General features: G+C 43.5%; 1 protein-coding gene across 1 annotated transcript; it reads left to right on the top strand.

Annotated features, from left to right (window-relative positions):
* The first annotated feature begins 1,749 nt into the window (after window positions 1-1,749).
* Window positions 1,750-4,832, top strand: LOC126532212 (uncharacterized). The gene has a single exon (XM_050179880.3). It carries the CDS (start codon window positions 1,769-1,771, stop codon window positions 3,743-3,745), a length of 1,977 nt encoding a protein of 658 aa, XP_050035837.2. The 5' UTR covers window positions 1,750-1,768; the 3' UTR covers window positions 3,746-4,832.
* Window positions 4,833-21,759: the final 16,927 nt, after the last annotated feature.

The raw sequence follows: 21,759 nt of genomic DNA, 5'->3' as shown, positions 1-21,759 counted from the left end.
GCTGCTGTTTAGCATGCATAAATGGCTTAATGAGTAGAGGGAAAGTGCAGAACACAGAGCACCATACTATGATTTTCCACACTGTGCAAGGTATCTTGAATTGCCCTTTCTGTTGGTAACACAAGCAGAAATTACACCCCTTGTTGTATAGTGCTGGTAGACTATTTGAAGTTACCCACGCAACACGCAAACTCGATTACTTCTCGATTGACGGCTATAAGCAAGTCAGCGCAGTAACTCGCGCATTTGGCTATACAAAACAAAACATATCCTGAAGCCACGCTGCCAGCTCAAACTTCCCAAACTTTAATAAAGCTACAGGTGCAATCACCCACCTAAGGTTGTTTATTAAGGAAAGAAAAAAAGGAAGAGGGAGCGAGGGAACGAAAATGTCTATGCACTACCAAGCCAAGTCCATGAATCGGGAAGGAAGACCAATAGACACAAGCAAAAATATATTTCTATATATTTCTATATATATATATATATATTTCTATATAAATATATATATATATATATATATATTCTGGGTGAAATATATATATATTTCACCCAGAAAACAGTGCCTATAGCATCCACTTCATGCTGCCGAGGTACACCACCATCTCGCAAGACACACTCTGCACTCCCGCTACAAAGGCTGCGTGTAAAAGAAGGAAACCGAGTCTAACACGGCCACGTTACGACGCGGAGTGGTTGTTAAAACATATCACTATTCCAGTGATACCCCGTGATTTCGCTTATCACCCTCTCCTATATCGACTTTTCACTCAGCCGCTTTCCCCTAACACCGCGTGAGCCCATGAGTCACGCGGATGAGTCACGCCGATCAGTGAATCACCTCGTAAGCTAGTGGTTAACAGTGAATAGCGCTCTACTACGGTAGCTGATAATCTCCTTTCCCTGCGTGCTGGGAGACGAGGGTATAAAAATAAGGCGACATCGAGGGCCTCCACGGAGTCGCACACAGGTCATCCACGGGTCGTCCTACACCAGCCGACCTCCACAATTAAAGTGCCCATAGGAAGTTGACTTCATCGAAGGATTTGTCAACACCAAAACAGGTAAGTGTTTGAAATTCGTTCACTCTTTGTCAGTAGTGGTCAATCTCATGTTTCTAAAAAGCATGTTTCTAAAGAAAACGAAACGTTTGTCAACTTTCCCGGTTGAAGCATCACCGCGTAAAAGAACGCTGCAGACCTGTGCGACCTTGCTGAATAACAGTTGAATTTACATCAATGATGTTTATGTTGAGCTGGCGTGTTAGTATTGTTTTATTGTCCGCAATTAGGTCACACATATTAAACTTTTCTACCGCGTTAGGGGTCCTATATACGGATAATTTCTTAATAATATAAACTAAATATCGCACTTCGTTCTCCCAGGACGTTGAGAAAGCCTGCGCATCACGCTTGTTTCACTGTCCATGTATTGATGTCAGTCGCATAACTAGTGCTTTATAAATTGGAAAAAAAATTGAAAAAGAACATACAGAGTGTGTTTGAAACGTTACCGCCGTTTGTCGCCGCAGGCGATGGCGCCGCAAGACTGGATCCTATGGTCGTACGCGAGATACTTGAAGAAGCTGTGTCCCAGGAACTTCAACTCTGCCAAAGAGGCGTACGCGAGGCTACAGCAGATTAAGATGATCCTGGCCAACAAGGGGGCTGACTTCATGGTGCCGTGCGGCAAAGCGAACGGGAAGGGCTGCGAGGTGCTGACACATCTGAGCGGGTGGAACGACATACTAGCTGCGATTCAAGTACAGATGAAAGAAAGGGTCGCCACCGGAGAGCTAGAACTTTCCTTTCCTATAAAGAGTTTCGACCACCAGGAAACGAAGAAGCGGATTCAACGCGCGGTAGTACTTCTGCACTGGCTATTCGTCAAGCACGCCTGCGTGACGAAGATCGAATTGGACTGCTTGGGTCAGTTCAATGACGTAGAGTGGTTCGCCCTTTTTTGCGACGGCATCAGCGAGTGCCGGCGCCTGAAGACCTTGAAGATGAACGCAGACATCGGCAAAGCCGTCTGCTACCAACAGATGCTGACTGCGTGCGGTTGCCTGCGGCACATCGAGGAGCTGAGTTTTGAGCGCATCTGCGCCGACAACCAAGCAGAAAACGTAGTCACCCTGGAGGCCGTGATTATGAGGAACACCAAGCTCAGGCGCTTTGAAGTCGGAGAGTTCGCCGCCATGCCCCAAGGCCTGTCACCAATTTTACGAGCGCTGGCACTTAGTCCTAATATAAGCCGTCTCTCGCTTGACGTCACACTCGTGAAAGCGGAGGACGCGAGCCTCTTCTTGCAGATGTTGAACGGTAACAACGTGCTTAAGTCGTTGCGCCTAGAGGGTTCCGCCTCGCAGAAATACCTGACCGTGAACAGCATCGCATCAGCGCTGGCGAACGCAAGGGCACTGGTAGAGTTGGAGCTGGTTGGCTTTCGTATGCACACACACGATGCGTGGGTTCTGGCAATGTCATTGGTCCGTAGCCAGACTGTGCAGCATCTCGACCTCCTCTACTGCATGCCAGTTTTTTCGTTTCCCACCAGCGAGTCGTGTGCAAAAACTAACGGCTCGCGGAGACGCATCTCTAGCCGTATTGAGCCTTACGTTCACATTCTGCAAAAACTGCACTCGTTACGGACGCTTTCGCTCGACCTGCTTCGTTTCGCCCAAGAAGACCAGCGGGCATTCTTCGAGGGGCTCGCTGCACAGCACTTCCTCCCCCACGTGTTCGTGACTCCACCATATAGAAGATACCCCAGCGAGCTAGCCCGCATTGCCCAGGAAGCAGGCACGGCCAGCCGGGTCCGCACGAGCGTCGTTATGACGGACGAGGCAAACTTTGTTGACATACCCAGGGGGTCTCCTGTCCACGAGGTCATACTCGAAGCCTGCGCCGGCACTCAGATCGACGAGAAACCGGCGCTCATCAGATGTTGCGCTGACCTGAGAACGCTCGATCACGTGACGAAGTTGACTTTGGCCGTAACAGGAAGCATTCATCTCAGCTCAGCTGAACCGCTGGCGATTTACCTGAAAACCACAAAGTCTCTCAAGGCAGTCACGCTGAGCTTCCGTGCGTGCAAGGGATCAACTATGCTTCTGCTAGATGGCATCGCACGAAACACTAGCATCACGAGCCTAGGTGTGGAGAAGTGGTGCCTGAGCAGACGCACCGCGGTATTGCTCGCGGACGTTGTCAGTTCTAGCAAGACGATCCACACTCTCACCTACAATCGGGATAGCGCGGTTCCCGCAAAGGCGTTCTTTTCGCGTCTCTGCAAGTCGATTGACAGCAACTTCACCATCGTGTCGGTGGACACTTTCGAGCGCCGAATTGACGCCAAGAACTGGGCGCTCATCCAGAAAGCAGCGACGCGCAACGCCACCCTCCTGGAGCGGGCAGCGCGACTTGTTGCTGGCCTCTGCTCTGACAAGGCTGACGCCGAAGCTCTCGAGTTGGTGGCTTCAAGTCCTCTGCTGTTGCCGCGAGTGCAGGAACTGATGTCCGTATGCGAGTTGCAAGCCTCCAGGAGGATGCGAGAGACAGTCATCAATCTGAAGGAGCTGGACGGCTTCATGAGCATCGCCGGCGTCGTCAGGGAGAGCGTCGTCTGCGAGGAGAACAGCGACGGTCGTCCCCGCCTGGACACAATACCTCTGGACTGCTGGCTGGCCATTCGCCGGTACCTGAGCGTCGCGGATGTGGTGTACACCGGGCCCGAAAGGCGCTAGAAACTCTTGTTTTGCGTTTTAGATAGTACGAAACAGAGGAGACGCAGTGTTGAGCGAAAAGTGATTTTTCTCGTGAAAAGAAACTAAACGCACCAGGTGGTATTGGTGCTCATTTTTTTTTTTTTTCTAAAGGTGAAAATACACCACAACTCTACTGCCTGAGGCAGATTTCCCGAGAAAGTGAACATAATTCACACGAAAAATTTAGCAAACGCGCTGCTAATTTAGCAACGCTCTTGTTTTATTCTGTAAAAAAAACTGAAGAATTTGTGAATAAAGAGTGTTTCATAATGAACTTGCAACTAATCACATTAAGGCACACCCTGCGACTCAGGAATTGATGCCGGTGAGTTCTCATAGCCATGTCCATCCGGAACTTATTTTGAGAGAACCACCTCTTTTGAGATAAAGTTATAAAGTTGCGGCAAAATCCAGTGTTCCATGTGCATTAAAAAAAAACGCCTCATCACCGCAGGACAAATTCATATGGAACACTGGTGCGTTTTGTCACACAATTTGGGATTGCAGCCCCCCCCCCCCCCCCATCTCGCAACTGATTCCAGCTACTGAATTCTTTCTAGGTGGATATTCCTTGCAAACTAAGCGGATCCAATTCGTAGGCTGCAACATGTGCCCTAAAGTGATTAGTTACATTCTTATTTAGCGAGATTGGTGCACCAGCATGAGGACTTCTCGTGCAAGAAATACCAGCCCCTTCGAGCAATCCATCTCAAGTAGAATTTTGATCTTTGCGACAGGGTATCTTAAAAATGTTCGTACGGATTAAAAAAAAAGAAGAACACGTGGTATATGCACTCCAGAAACAATATTCCCAGCTTTGTGCTTTGTGTAAGCGTCTTGTTTTTCTCCATCGGCAATGCGCACTCTCTTGTTCAGTAAACAAAATCATTTGATTGTCAGCCCTGTGCATCGTTGTTTCTTTATTCCGTCTCGTCTGTGCTGTGTTCTTTAAATGTGCAGAATCGCCAAACCCTAACTTTTCTGCACCTCTATTCTCACTATGGGGCATCAACACTATCACCTCATCTTTCGCAAGCCTCTCCTCGTGCCCTTGGTACCTTATTTATTTATTTTGTTTACTTTGCGTCTTACATTATGTTATTACGTGTCTTCATTGTGAATTCAAAGTCACCGCTGTGAATTATGGCTTCCTATCAGTGTTACCCGTTTGACGTTTCCGATCAAATTAAATTCTATTATTTATAACCATAATAGCGTTATTCTGCCGGAAGAAACGCTGGCAGCTATGGCTGAATAACTTATTCACATGCTCGGGCTCACGGGAAAACTTTGGCCACCAAGCTAGACGAGCCGATGGTGTTGATTTTAGCACATTTCACGTCAGCTATATTTGTACAGATATGTGTACTGTTGTATGTCATTCAGCAGCTACACCTTGTCGTTGCTAAAATTGCGAATTCTACTGCATACAGCTAAAAAAAATGTCTCGCTCAGATTTCCCAACAATTTGTGAAACCGCGACAAAACCACTCTTGTCTGCAAATCTGTGATTTCCTGTGAAAGCAGCATTTCCTGGTTTTTTGTCTGTCCCGTATAACTGTGGTTTTTATTCAAGCAAGTAACACTGTCGCGAAGGTTGGGAATATTATTTTCTTTGGCTTGACTGTACACTGTTTACAATGTATTCCGTCCGCTGCTCATTGTTGCCGTTCATGTTATTGTGACCATACGGTATTTTGCTACACATGTCGCATTTGAAAATAAATCAACCTCATTACTTAAGGAACTTCTTTTGCACTGTCTGCTTGTTTGTGTGCTTAGGCATCCTCTTTAGTGCGCTCCTATACCGTTTGTATGGAGAGAAATATATATATTTTTTTTTTTCGGTAGCAATTACTTGTGCCGTCGGAGTCCCCGTCGCCATGATGTTCCGGGTATATATCAGTATATCTATATTTAAATAAGTAAACATAAATTAAATAGTCCAATGACCCCATTCGAATAATGTGTACCAAGCACAGAATGCCCGTACTCTAACCATTAGGCAGCGAGCTCTTGCCTTAGCAGCCAAAATATTAAACCCTTAACAAGAGACGTTTCGTAGCTTCCAGGGCCCTGTTCCTTCTGCCTGGCAGCAGTCGCGCCCGCCTATAGTTTGTCGGTCGAGGAGTCGTCGTCGTTGTTGTGCAACTTATGGCTCATACCCAAGGGGGATTGGCCAAGAAATGAATGAATTGTTACAAGTTAAAAGCACAAGTAAACTTTCAAGACTCGTATAGAGAAAGCGTCCTTCAAAGGTGAAATCACGTGTTCAAATCGAAGCAATAATGGTAGGACGAAGCACCAAACATTAATTGAAGAGCACCCAAAAAGAAAGTAAAATATACAAATTTAATGTTTCCATTGCGAACCCTAACCGATCCCCCCTCGTGGGTACGCGCCGTATGTTGAAGGCGACAACGACAACAACAACAGAGCATTTGGCTGGACTCCGTGAGAAATACCTGCACTGCGGAGCACGCGCTCTGTGGCCCTGAGAAGAAACGACAGAGTCCAAGAGCAATGCTAAACCTTGCTATCGCTGTCAATGCTTCACCCTTCGACGGAAACTGCCACCTTTTTATTGATTTATTGCATTCTCACCACATACAATGCACTGGAGAGCGAAGGGGTTGTGATGAAACCTACAATTAAAAAAAATGCAGAACAGCCAAGGAGAAGAAAATGGGCAAATAAAGAACAACTCTATCAGTTACTTCGCAACTGGAATAAGTCCTTACGTATACAAAACAAAGCAATAGGCAAGACCGAACATATGCCTGTACACAAGTCCACGTACTGCGCCTGAGATTAGATTGACGAGTGATGAAAAATATTGCTGTGTACTTCGACAAAACGCTAAGATTCTCGTCCCACGCTAATATGCGAAACAACGTGCCCTTCGCGCTCTTGTTAGTCTTTCTCGTGTATCGCATGATTTCCACTCCGCTGTTGCCTTTCTGAACTGTATTCTAGTGTGTGCCTTCCACTACTACAGTATACCTCTGTAGTTTTGGGGCAAAACGTGCAAATCTATATCTGACCTCATTGAACGCGTCTAGAATAAGTCTGTATATATCTTCAAGGAGCGCTTTTACCGTTCTGGCGACCATAGTCCAGCCCTCTCAACTATACATCTACTCACACGTCTAAGCGCATTAAATCAGACCTTCTGTTCCTCTATAAGGTGGTCCATGGCATTATGCATTGTCCAAGGCTTCTTGATCATGCGCACTTTTCAGTGCCGTAACTGTATACCAGACAGCATTCCGCATTTTCTGCGCGGCCTTGTTGCATTAGAGGATATATCCTGCTCGACTAAAAAAAAAAAAAAAAAAAAAACATGTAATAGGAGTTCCGCCTGTATTGACATGTTTAATAGTTCATGTCTTCTGTGTATATCAAGATAATCATGTTGTATGATTTACTCCAATTCCGCCTCTTCGTTTCCTTATTTGTTCCCTGTTGTTTCCTTGTCATTATTTCCTTATTTCCTTAATTGTTTCACTTTCCCTATCTCCAATTGTTTTGCCACCACATTTGTCTTCTCTTAACATTTTACCGGTGCTGACATATCGGGCAGAGACTAGGATACTGACAAAGAAGCTTGAGAACAAGTTAAAGAACGCGAAAAGAGAGATCGAACGAAGGCTGCTAGGCATAACTTTAAGAGACAGAAAGACAGCGGTTTGGATCAGAGAGCGAGCGGGTACAGACGATATTCTAATAGACATCAAGAGAAAAAAATAGCGCTGGGCAGGTCATGTAATGCGCAGATTGGGTAATCGTTGAACCATTAGGGTGACAGAATGGCGACCAAGAGAGGGAAAGCGCAGTAGAGGCCGGCAGAAGACTAGGTGGTGCGACGAAATGACGAAATTTGCTGGTGTTATTTGGAATCAGTTGGCTCAGGACAGGGGTAATTGGAGATCGCAGGGAGGAGCCTTCGTCCTGCTGTGGACATAAATGTGATGATGATGATGATGATGATGATGATGATGATGATGATGATGATGATGAACATTTTATCTCGCGTATTCCTTTTTAAGTGTACCAGCACGAAGGCTCCGTAGCTGTTCCTGGGCACTCTAATAAACATTTGATTTATTATTATTATTATTATTATTATTATTATTATTATTATTATTATTATTTGTCATGAAAACATATATGCACTTGTGATGAAAGGAAAAGTGAGGAGCAGACTGACAACATGCCACCGAAAGGGACACAGTGCCTGTCTATATACTCTTCAGAAATGAGACAAATATGGATATGGAAGATAGGAAGAACGGAAGAAGAAAGAGCAAAGCATTATACATATAAGCACGCACACAACATACACAAACACACAAAGTAACAGTGTCTGGTTCGGGCCAGTGCTCTTCAGGAACACTAAGAGAACCTACGTTACGCGCAAAGCCCTACCAGGGCAGTACCAAGTATACGGTGCGACTCTATAGAGCACACAAGTAAATTTGAGGCGGACTTTAGAGTAGCCCTTGCGGGCGCCTAGAGCGCGTAGACACATAAAAAAATTTGGTAAGTCAGCGTACGCGTTGCACTATGCTCTTGGATCATGGAGGAACAATATTACGGTCTCGTGCGAAGTCTCGCGCATTTTTGACCTGCATTTGAACACTAGACCATAGCTGGCACAACAGGGACACACCTCACTGCTTGGCGCACGCTAAGACTATCTTCGGTAGATGAACGCGTGGAACGTAGAAGTTAAATACCGTCAGGCTGTCACGCGGCGAGGATGGTAGAGTGGCACCACTGTCCTAACGCGTCTATCCCATGTCGCTGATAAGAAGCCACAACTCCGTGGTTCAGCAATGAAATCAGTGAAGCACAGGCGGAGATTTAGTGCCCTCCTGTCCTCCTTTCATTCAACGTCTTGTTGATGAGATTCGCGAGGGACAATGGGGCAGAGGCCTTGGAATTTGGCGGCAACGACAGTTTACGTCCTCCTCTTATTGGGATTTCGCATTTTCGAGGATTTGCTTACCAGGACGGTTATCACTCGGCAGCGGGCAATGCAGCAGCACCAGGAGCTTCAGCATGTTGCCTAAACGCTTCTTCTTGCTTGCACAGGTACGTTACTGGGGCAACTCGTACTGCACCCGATCCGATAAACGATTCCTGCTGCTGCTGTGTTGCCCACACAGTTATTTGCGTAGTAGACTCATGTGAAATTTTTCTTACATCATCGATTACCTTGGCCGTCTTATCCTGAGCGGTGATGTTGAGCTTAACTCCGACCCCAGGAGGCCAGCGTCTAAAACTGGAAAACCTGACGAATCCCAAGAAAGCGTTCTTAACGCCCTTGGGACGTTGGCCGAGCTGGCAATGTCTAGTTGCGATAACTCTTGTCTTGTGAAAGTTCTCTCCGATCAAATTGCTTGTCATAAAAATATGTCACAAGACATCTGAAATCGAAAATTCTGTGAATACAAGTTTCGATGCCTTGGAATTGCGCGTGGCTAGCTCTCTAAACCTTATGTTCGATGGCGCTGTCTGATCAAGACTCGGATCAGCTTCATTCTGAGGCGGTTTGTTTAAAGCGCATTGTTGCCGTACTAACTGCCAAATATGACGATCTCAAAAATCATTCACGAAGAAATAACATAATCCTTCATGGCATACCAGAACATTCCATCGAGAATCACGACACACTGCACTCCATGGTTGCGAACGTGTTCAATAGGCTTTCGCTTGAGTGTCGGCGTATTGATTGCTTGCACAGGTTAGGCAGAATACGCCCTCGGCGTTCTCGCCCTATCATTTTAAAATTGCTTCATTTCGGCGATAAGCTACTCATGCTTAAAAACGCTTATAAGCTGAAAAATTCCGGCATCCGAAGGTTTTTCGTCCAGAGTGCGCGCAGTACGTACAAAGCCATGGGACGCTTTGGTTGAGCAGCAGAATAACGGCTCGGTTATTGAAATTAGGTTCGATCACTTATTTATAGATAACGTTAGATATAACTGGGACGGTGCCTCAAATAGTTCAGTAATAGCTCTTGGTTTTCATTCAAGTGCAAGATTTCCAAACGTGTCATCATCACTAGGTTGACAATCGCATCACTCTGCCACAGATCTCGCGCTTTTGAACGTTATTACCACAAGCATAACTAACAAATTTCCACAGTTTCTTTCGCTAGTTTCTTCATGTTCTCGTCGTGTTGTATGCATCGCAGAAACGTGGCTTCGTGAAGAGATTCACGACTCGGAATGCACGCCTCGCGGTTACATTGCTGTACGGTATGACCGTCAGAATAAGAAAGGCGGTGGTGTTGCTTTGCTTTTACGTTCAGATTTTAATCTTAAGGCTCTACTAGGTCCTCCCAATGTAGAATCGGTTCGGTGCAAGTTACCAGTGCGTAAGCAGAATTTAACAATTTGTGGTCTTTATCGCCCCCCTGATACCCCGAGTGACATACCAGATAATATTTCGCATTTTATACATGGCCATAGCCTCGACAGTTCTGACTTAATTGTTCTTGGTGACCTTAACGTTCCTGGCATTCATTGGCCTTCCCTTACATATTCTGCCACTATTTCCTGTAATTGTAGAGACTTGCCTATATCTGTAGAGAATGTGCTGGTTATAGCACTGTAAAACAATTAGTCGATTTTGTTCGTGATATCGCTTCTAACCTATAGACACAGGTAATCTAATGAATACATTGTTGGGCCAAAAGGAAAATAAAGACTTAGGGGGGCAAGTAAGAAACGATGCATCGAGCGCTGCCCTCTTACGTATTTGCCCTCTCAAGTGTTTGCCCTCCTAAGTCTTTATATTCCTATTGGCGCAACAATGTATTCATTAGATCTCAACCAACTCGCCCAGCAACAAGTTCTACTCAATAAGTAATCAAGAGGATGCCGTATTTATTGACTTCTCTAAAGCTTTTGACTCTGTGATTCATTCTAACCTACCGGTAAAATTAAACGCCATATTCAATAACCTGTCTTGTTTCTTGGATAGCCAGTTTTCTTCGTTATCGCTCACAATTTGTTTCTTTTAATTCAGTGGAATCTTCAGCTCCCGTCGACGTTACATCAAACGTTCCTCAGGGATCCGTATTAGGCCCTTTATTATTTCTAATATGCATCAATGATTTACCTTAAAGAACTTCAACTAAAATCAGACTTTGTGCAGATGACTGTGTATTATATGAAGTTATTAACTCCATTGATTACCATCACCGCCTTGCCCAATACCTTATCTCTTTCTGCGCTTGGCGCAAAACGTGGCAAATAAACATCAACTGTAGTAAAACAGTCATGATGTCATTTGCCAGTAGAGAGAGCTCCTCTCGTTCGATTATTCACTGGATGGCATCCAACTTAATAGAGTGTATCCATATAAATAATTAGGTGTCATCCTAGCGGAGCAACTTTCTTGGTCTAAACATATTGAGTACGTAAACAGGAAAGCCCTAAAAAATTAGGCTATTTGCGCCGAGCTTTAGCTAAGACCCCCGCGATACTAAATTGCTATTACATAAAACGTTAATTCGTCCTGTTCTAGAATATGCATCTGTCGTTTGGTTCCCCTACAAACAATGAGAAATAAGCTCGCTCAATAACTTTCAATGAAAATCTATCCGTTTCATTTGCCAAAATTACAGCAGCAACTGCTCACCAACACAGGCTCAGCAATACTTGAATATTGAGTCATTACTTTGACGTTGTCGCATTGAAGCCTTAAAACATTTATATGCAATTATTAACTCCACCTCTGATTTTTCTGATTGCAACTATATCATATTTATTAACGCAAGTTGTACTCATAGCTCCCACGACTTGAACGTAACACCTATTTTTGCCCATACACACATTCAAGTACAGTTTTTTTTTTTCGCCTACAATATAGCTTTGGAATTCTCGACCCGGTAACATTCGTTCACTATCACTAAAATATATTATAGCTACCACTGGTAAGCACTTCACTAACATGTTAAGCGCTTCTTTTTGATCATTCAACTTTTTGTGCATATGTGTGTTTTTAATGTGTAATGTATAGTAATGTATAATTGTTCCAGCTTCCACTACAGATCTATTTTGGCCTGAGTATACGTAAATAAATAAATAAATAAATGAATAAATAAATAAATAAATAAATAAATAGGGTGATGAATTCAGAGGCATACGTTGCACTTCGATTGTTAAGAAACAAAAAACTTTTAAGGTACCTCATTCTGCTTATAAGCATGGAGAAGTGAGAAGAAGTGTATACATCCCAAAAATATGTAATGATTTGTCTGATAAATTCATTTCTGCAACTTCAAAAAAAAAACTGTTAAATAAATTATTGGCAAAATGTAGAACTACTGTTCGCATTTGTTGTTTTAGTAATTTAAACTTTTGTCTCTTTGTTTGCTATGTCATTGTTTGTTAACAGGTAATATTACCATCTATTCGTATGAAAGTTGGTGAAAAAGATGTGTTATTATGTTATTATTATTTAACCACATCGCTGTACCGACTCTGCCGGCCCTATAGTTGCACAAGTTTTCATAAAGTTAGACAGGCCCGTCTGTTTGTTTTGCTTTTGGATGTGTAAAAATAAATTAAATTAATAAGAAACCCGGGCGCTTTACAGAATTCCAGAATTTACAGCTTTCCCGAGTAGGATAAACCCGTGTTTACATGTATGCGACAATAGCCTACCCCCCTTTTTTTCCTTTATCCATCAGGGTAATTACTATGCAACAGCATTTACATGTGGCGCATCCCCCTTCCTCCAAGCCAGAACCTGTTTCCGGCAATTTGCGTTCCTCCGGTGAGTGGGGCAGAGCACACAGAGGCAGCTGTCTCAATTTTCTTTCAGCTTCAATGCGACACGCCAGCGACATGCACTGCATGAAGTAACTTTCCCCGTCTCGATCGAACTATATACTCGTTTATCGCACTGATGCGATTGGCATTCCTAGCGCATTGCCACCGTTTATACACGGACCTGATGCCCTATATGCAACTGCGATACGACACGCCACTTGTCGCATTCGTGTAAACGCTGCTAAAGAGAGAGAGAGAGATAAATTCGTATAAAGATAAATATCGCAGTAACTGTCGCACCTGTGATGGACACGTCAACCAAATATATACTGACCGGCGCCCTCACTGTCGTGGCTAAAACCCCTCGCATATCGCACCTCAATGTGGCCTCGCACGAGCAGTCACAAATAACAACTATAACAAGCATGGAGCAAGGCCCAAATAAGTGTAACGTGTTGAACGCGGAGCTCCCGTTTCCCACTACGAGGCGACAAAGTGAAGAATGGCACAATCTGTGACGCTCTTCGTGATCAGGTTTTGAAGAATATTAGGGTGAACATCGAAAGCGGCGCTATACATACATTCAGTCTAATTTAATACACAAATGCATATGTGACGCATGCGAATATCCCCGCCCATGTGTCACGCTCCTGAGTTTTCCCTGTGGCCGAGGCCCCAAAGCCTTGATGGCGGACTTCTGCGTTATGTTCCTTCGTCGTCGGTTCTGACGGATGGACAAGATGAACTTTTGTAGGGCTCCGAATTTGTCCTCATTTAACCTCACAACGTGCAACGTTGTGGGGTTGCAGATTGAAAGACTGCCGCGGAAATCCAAAGAAGTCAGGGACAAAAGATCACGTGAGAGAGAACGACGCTCCGACCGAGCAGCGCACAGAACGATAAGTGACCAATGATACCTCCTACCCCCTTTGAAGCAACCCCATCTCGCTCACACCTCCTGATTCACAAAGCGCATGAAAACTTGCAAGAAACTCGATCCTGTGAATCTTCAAAGCCCCATGAATAGTTGGTATCAGCAGCGTTTTCTTGAGGGGCACCTAGCAACACGAGCTGAAAGCCGGATGATTAGTCGCGAACGGAGACGGCAGCGATCAGCACAGATAGGCGAGACGCAGCGGAAATGGGCTCAAACTAGTACTTTTGGTGGGGCGTCGTTAAACTCATAGCTGATTTCAAAAATTAAACAAAACAGTAACGAAGAACACAGAACAAGTGTTTTCCGCTGTTCATTCATTCATTTACACCACAACTCTGCTAACGTCAAAGGTACAGATGGTGGCAGAGTGGAACACTGCAAGAAGGCCATTACAACAAACATGAAAATGAGAAAGCGGGAAAAAAAAAACATATTGCACTGTACACGTTTACGTCGTAGAAATTAAAGAGGTCACGCAATACAAGAAATCGACGCAAATGCATACAAAAAAGAATAATATCTCTAAATATTTATCTGGCTATAGATGAGCCTGAAACTTTTTAGCCTCTCTCTCTCTCTCTCTCACTTCGTCAACTTATTTATTAAGCGCGCTTCCACGCATTTCCATTTTATCATTGAGCTATGAACAGTTAATACGTCCGTGCATTGTTTCTGTGTTGTAAATGAGCAAACGTTAACCCTTTGATGGTCAATGACGTAAATATACGGCGCCGCGAACGAACTCCAAAATGGTCGATGCCATATATTTACGGCGCCATGCGTATTTCTTAAAAAGCGCACCAATTTCCTAACGTTTTCTTTTCTGACATGTGCTGTCACTATGTGGGAATACAGGGAATTTTTTTCGCGCGCCTCCCTTTCTCATTTTTCGTTGCACGGTTTGTTTTAGCGCTAGTTCGCTCCCGCGCGTCTATATACTACCGCTCGCGCATTGGCGTGCGCGCGGGCGGGCGGGCGTCGGGGTTTTTTTTTTTTTTTCGCGGGCGGTTTCGGCTTCATGTGATTGCGAAACTGATGCCTATCTCGGTACTAATCGCTCAAAGGGCGACCGCCTGTCTATCGGTCGTTTAGTGCTCCCAGGGGCGCGCATAGGAAAGATGCCGCCGTGCATGCGTTTCCGTTGCTTTCTTTTTGGACACTCGCGAGAACTAATTGCCTCTGGTTGGCGATAAGAAGAAGATTAGCGGAAGTTTGTCACACGTTATGATTTTTGACGGGCACACAACCACAGTTCTCTAGAGTGCGCTCACCTATGCAGTTCGATAACGCTATAAATGTACATAGTAATGTAAGAGCAGGAACATTTGTGCCTGGCGAAATATTTTCGTGTGCGCATTTTCAAAGCCTTGAACTATAACAATGCATAAAATTTTCTAGTCCTATGTTTATTTCCTTTTTTATTGTTGTTATTCACGAATGAAGAGTACATATATACCAACGCAAAATATCTTCTCACTTTACGGTCCCCCTAGAAAAATTACGGTAATCTTTTTTCGAAATAACTCCCTAAGAAGAATTGGAATCTGCAATTAAAAAAAAATCGATCCCGGGCGGTCACATCTGGCGAAAAAAATCGACCCTCAAAGGGTTAAAGGGCGGCGTTTGTCCCTGTCCTCTATTGGACATTTGTCTATTGCGAGGCGCCTGATATCCTTGCTTCGTTCAAAGTATACAAGCACGCAATTGTTTTTCTACCGAAAAGATGTATAACTAAGAAGTAGATATTGGTATGAGTCAGTTTTTCGAACTACTTCACGCGCACGCTTTAACATTAATTTCCATTGTGACCGGCCACGCTGGCTCAGTGGCTGTGGCATGTTGCTGCTTAGCACGAGGTGGTGGGTTCGATTTGCTAGTGGGGTGACAGCATTTTGATAGGGGCGAAATGCAAACACGCTCGTGGACTCAGATTTAGGTGCACGTTAATGAACCCTGGGCGGCTAAAAGTAATCTGTATAGTCCTCCAATATACAGTGCTTCACGTATACTTCTAATATGGCTTCGGAACGTTAAGCACCATTATTTAATTAGATTCCATTGTTTCGCTACATCTTCGATTACGCCGGCACAAAGAAGGAGCCGGGTAACTGACCCGCACAACGCAGCGCTGCTTTGTGATGAAACTGTCCACGCGGCTCATTCATGACGGCCTCCCATGCATCCCTTCAACAAATGCTGAGACCAGCCGCACATTTCCGCATGCGACAGAGCTCTGCTCAACCACTCTGCGGCTTCAGTCTTCGAGGAATGGCAACCAGGTTTACATTGTTCTTTCGTCAGAAATTGGCTCACACGTCATTCTCGCACAGCTCCCGACGCCATATGGCACCCGCCACGGTGTCGAAGTGGCGGGTAGCATATGCTATACCTACTGCTGCTAGCCACGAAGTCGCTGTTTCGGCTTCCAGCCACCGCAGCAGCATTACGACGTAATGCGAAAACGCTGCTGTAACTACTATTTCTTTTTATTTAGAAAATACTGCAGGCCTTGTAGTGGCCCTTGCAGGAGGGGCAGAAGTACAGAAAAAAACAACAACAAGGTAATGCAAGAATACATGAGCAGCAAAACAGAAATAACAGCAATTAATTACATTGGAATGATTGCAGGACAATAAAAAATAAACAATTTCAGAAACACTGCAACAAAACAAGATAAAAAGAAGCAAACAACACTTTTCAACTGTCGCATGTTCAGCTGTCAACGCATTCAATGCTGTCAGTGTTCAAAAGAAGCGATATGGGCAAGTTATTCCATTCGGTTATTGTGCGAGGAAAGAATGAATATTTAAATGTGTTGGTCCTGGCAAAATACGGAGTTAATGACTTGGCGTGCCGGTGTCTTGTTAATCGCCCTGTTAGTGGTTGTATGTATTGCTGCGGATTAAGAGATGGCCGATTATTCTGAAGCAGATAGAGGAACTTAATCCCTCAAATTTTTCTTCGCAATTTTAGTGTCTGTATATTATTCATTCTCATTAAGTTTGAGGGAGAGTCAGTTGGACGGTATTTAGAAAATATAAAGCGCACAGCTTTTCGCTGAATTTTTTCTAATGCATCGATGTTGCGTTTCGTGTACGGCTCCCAAACAATTGCCGCATATTCTAGTGTAGGCCTAGTCTAGGCTAGCTTAAAAAATAGCAAGGCAGTCGATATTGAAAATGTACAGGTAAAGCCCATAAAATATTGTTTATGTTACATTTCTAATTTACTGGCACATATATTCAACCTGTGCAATCGGGAAGCTTCCCAGAACGTATGAAATGTGCCAGGGTTTCAGCAATCTTTAACGGTGGTGATCACAATGGTACCGAGTAACTATAGGCCAATATCTGTATTGCCTGTTTTTTCTAAGGGTCTTGGAAAAATGTTATTCTCTCGCATAACAAAATTTCTTGACAAGTATGATGTTTTAACAAATGCACAGTCCGGCTTCAGAAAGGGGAGATCAACAGAGACAGCTCTACTTTCATTAAAGAAATACATCCTCCAAAACACAAAAAAGAACATGTTTACGCTCACTCTATTTGTGGATTTTAGCAAGGCGTTCGACTGCCTTGATCATTCTACACTACTTGAAAAATTGCAGTCTTATGGTATACGTGGTAATTCTTTAAATTTATTACAATCATATCTCAGTAAACGGCTACAGTGCACATGTATAAATGGCGAAACCTCAACCCTCTTACAGAATAAATTTGGGGTACCGCAAGGGAGTGTGCTGGAACCACTTTTGTTTAGCATCTATATTAATGATATCGTTGATTTAGAAAGAAGGGCAAAATTTATTATATATGCAGACGACAGCACCATTTTAATGGAAGGATCTGATATAAACCAGTTATTATCACAATGTAACGATCTACTAAAGAAGCTATATATATGGTCTAAGGAAAATCAACTTAAGATTAATGCAACAAAGAGAAAGGTTATAATATTTCATGCGGAAAAAAAGAAAGCAACATTAAACCATAAGATTATTTTTGAGGATAGAGAAATAGGGATTGTTGACAGTTACAAAATTCTTGGTGTTCATTTTTCATCTACTTTAACTTAGGGTACACATGTAAGTTATCTATGTAAAAAACTATCCTCTGTGACAGGAGTACTATGCCGTTGTCGCGGCATGCTGCCAGTCTCCGTCAAACGACGGATATATTATGCCCTTTTCAATTCCCTCCTAAACTACTGTGCATTGGTCTGGTGCACAACAACTAAAGCCAATATAAACAGACTTTTGATATTGCATAAAAAAATTATTCGTCGCATCGGAAACCTAGAATTTTTGTCTACGACTAGAGATGCATATAAATTGTTTAAGATTGTCAGAGTGGATCCCCTTTACACTTACCGATTATTATATGTGATGCAATTTTCTGAGACATCAGTAAAGAACTTCATTGAACGTCTAGCATGCTTAGAACACCGTCAGCCTAGGATAAACACAAGAAAATCTGACAAATGAATTAGTCCACATTTCCGTACATGCTGCTACAAACACCAATCGCTAGCCTGCAATGTACCGTTTATTGTCAACAAATATGTAGATATTGCAGGTAACAATAGGAAGCAACTCAGACGATATTTTGTTCAGTTATGATATGCTGTTTCAGTGATAACATGCCGTTTCCATTGTCTTGTTTTTCTTATTTTTCTCCTGCATATATGTATTTCGCTGTCATTACTACGGTGCACTATGACATAGTTATTTATAATGCAGTCATGACTATTATGTTTTCTGCCTCACATATATGTATATCTCTACTACAGTGTTTGATCGTGTGCCAAGGTGATGTTGCAATGTAAGGTCTTTTGGGCCCTGTCAAGCTACTCTCGTAGCTTTTAGCCCAAAATGACCATCCAGTTTCTGTTTCCTCTACTCGAAAATAAAGATTGATTTGATTTGATAATAGAGTTGTAAGCCAACAGCTTGGTTTCCGGAGGTGCCATTTTTAATTTATGCCTGAGCAGACAAAGTTTTCTTAAAGCTGAAGCACATGCAACAGAGATATGTTTATTCCAGGAAAGGTCATGCGTTATAACCCCCAGGTACCTATATTCCTCGACTTCGGATAAGGGTGAAGATGCAAGATCAGAAGTAAAGGGTAAAGAGTGCTTTTTTTAGTAATTCTCATAGAAACTGTTTTTTTTAATGTTGAGCTCTATGTTCCACTGCTGGCACCAGGAATGAATGCTCTGAAGGGTAGAATTTCAGAGGACTTGATCTTCGTGGCATTTAATTTCATTAAATAAAACACAATTATGAGCAAACAATCTTAATTGAACGGGGTGAGCGATTACTTCTACAATATCATTATTATATATTAAAAATAACAAGGGGCCAAGCACGCTTCCTTGAGGAACATCGGAAGTAACTGGCACTTCATCTGAAGGGCAGTCGCTTATGCTGACGAATTGTGTGCGCTTAGTTAAGTATGCAGAGATCCAGCTAATTAAATAGGGCGGCAGTTTTATGATTTCGAGCTTCTCAATTAGTTTATGGTGACAAACAAGATCAAATGCTTTTCTGTAATCCAGGAATATAACATCAATCTGACCAGGTTTATCAAGAATGCTAGCAAAGCTGTGCATCATGACTGAAGCCAACTGAGTGACGGTGGAAAACCCCTTCCTAAAGCCATGTTGTACCGGTGTGAGGATGCTGTTCTCAATAATAATTCTTTAATCTGGTTACCTATAATATGTTCCAATAGTTTGCAGCAAGATGAAGTAAGGGAAATCGGTCGATAGTTTGTTATTAATGTCGCTTCGCCTTTCTTAAGCACCGGTACAAGCCGAGCAGATCGCCAGTCTTTGGGAAAAGTGGCGGAACATAACGACACACTAAAAATGCGCACTAGAAAACGTGCAACCACTTCTGCATAGCGCCGCAAAAAGGCATTTGGGATGTTATCCGGTCCTGGTGATGATTTCGTTTTTAAGTTTAGCAGCATACAAACTACACCAGACGTCGATATAACAGCAGGATCAACATAACAAGGGGTACGGCTGAAGGGTACATGGTTCGAGACACTTGAAAATACGCTGTGAAAAAATTGATTAGAATGTTCCGCTATACATCGCTTCTCAGTAACGTTACACCGTTGTGCACAATGCAGTCAATGGGTTTCTTTGTACTAGCTAGATGGTTCCAGAATTTTTCTGGTCCACTGCGCATAAAGCTAGGCAGGGTATATTGAAACTACCGTTGCTTAGCCTTGAATACAGCCCGATTCAAAGCCTCTTGAATGTTCTGGATTTCAATGCAAACGGCATGCCGTTGCTTTAGCCTTTTTAGTTTTCGTTTAAGTTGCAGTACCTTTCGTGTAATCCACGGATTACGTTTGGACTTCTTTTTAACTTTCTTTGGAATAAGATTATCGAGACAGAAATGGTACATTTCTTTGAACTTATACCAGAACACCACGACGTCATTCCCATCAAATTCGCTCAGCCTGTGATCTAAGTAGTCCAAAACACTTTCATCTCTGGCACGAGAAAAGTCCTTTACAATCACTGTTTTATCAAGGGCAATATCGCAACGTTCCGTGGAACATGAAAAGTAGACAAGTTCATGATCCGAAATGCCTTTTTCTACAGAGGTGACAAAATTTTCTATAAAGCGACTAATAAAAATAAGATCAAGCATAGTTTCACTATTTCCTTGTAACCGCGTCGCCTGTGTCAGAATTTGCTGCAAGTTATTAGCATAATATCAATCAAGTAATCGACATTCTGATCATAACTGTAAGCAGCATAATCCCAGTTAACACCAGGCAGATTGAAGTCACCAACGAGAAGTATTTTATCATGAGAAAAAGTCGACATATGCTCATAAAGGTCATTTAGGAACTGGGTAGGTGGCTCAGGTGCGCGATAAACAGCGAATAATAAAAAGGATCGCTTCCAACAGCGAAGGTTTAGGCTGATACTTTCGTGATTTTCAATCTGCCGAAGTAGAAAAGCAGGTATGCTATGTTTGACTAGTAAAGCTACACCGCCTCCTCAGGAAGGCCTCCTGTATTTATGTGCACGTTAGAGAACCTTAGGTGATCAGAATTCGTCCGAAGTTCACCACTGCGCCTTGCCTCATAGGCACATTGTTGCTTTGAGACGCCCTTTGTTAGTGGATCACCGTGCTTTTTGCTGTTACTGTGTTAAGTCATATTGTGCTTCCTGCCTGCCGAAATCGCTTGTGGGAATGTTACTATAGTTCAATAGATAAAATTTTAAAAAAGCATAAATAAACAACTAGATCTTTAAAGCAGACATTTATCATCGTGTTCCTTAAAGACTATATCCAGGCTGGGATAGTGATGTTTGCTGCCGCGGAATTTTATGTGCCGATTTGGGTATCGCGACTGATCATTCTCCCACTTCCTCCCTCCCTCTTCCTTTTTTTTTCCTATACAGGGTCAAAGCGGACTTTATTTTCATATCTTTTTAGGGGGGGGGGGGGTACCCTCCCCGCCTTTTCTTGTCTTCCCTGTTTCTTTGCCACCGGTCTAGTTGAAAGGAAAGCTCCCCACTCCTTTACTGCTCTTTCTATTCTCTTTCCCGCCTTCGTCTTCGCCATCCTGAGACCTGCCTTCATGGACATGACTCATAGTTAAAGGACATGACTCATCGCTCTCGCCTAACGCGACACAATCACATGCGCTTTCCCTCGCGCGATCACCCTGCAGGTGCATGAGTAATGCGCATGAGTAATGCGCATGAGTAATGCAAGGTACATGACTCATGTGTAACACTAAACCGCAATCGGGATAGAGAGAGAAAGAGAGATAAAAGGAAGGCAGGGATGTTGAGGCAGTCAAGGAAGGCAGGGGAAAGGAGGCAGTCATGAGTCCGGTTGGCTACCCTATGCTGGGGGAAGGGAGAAGGGGAACAGAAAGAAGAGAGAGGGGGTCGTAGAGAGACGTGCACGCACAGCACTACACAGACAAAGGCACTCGCACAAGCCAGGTGTTCTCAGAAAGCACAAACGTGTCTTCACACTGCCTGCTGAGCAAATAATCGGTGGGGACGGTGTTGTAGTATCGTCTGTTCACTCAGAAGATTATCATCTAGTTTCCTGAATGCGCTGGACACAAATTGTCTTTCTGCTTCAAATTAAAGACAGTGGCACAATAGGTGGTCAATGTTCTCGCAGCCGCAAACAATAAAATTTTAGAAGATTGAGTTAATGAGAAATTCCAGCAGAACATAGCATTTTTCCTAATATGCTAAGGGAAAGGTTTAGTTGGATA

The sequence above is a fragment of the Dermacentor andersoni genome, chromosome 5, assembly GCF_023375885.2.
Source record: "Dermacentor andersoni chromosome 5, qqDerAnde1_hic_scaffold, whole genome shotgun sequence".
Classification (NCBI taxonomy): Eukaryota; Metazoa; Arthropoda; class Arachnida; order Ixodida; family Ixodidae; genus Dermacentor; species Dermacentor andersoni.
The sequence above is the reverse complement of the archived record's forward strand: the minus strand, read 5'-3'. Positions and strand labels throughout refer to the sequence as shown.

What these genes read in the sequence shown, in the direction of transcription:
- LOC126532212 (XM_050179880.3), top strand. Translation starts at nt 1,769, where the DNA reads ATGAAAGAAAGGGTCGCCACCGGAGAGCTAGAACTTTCCTTTCCTATA.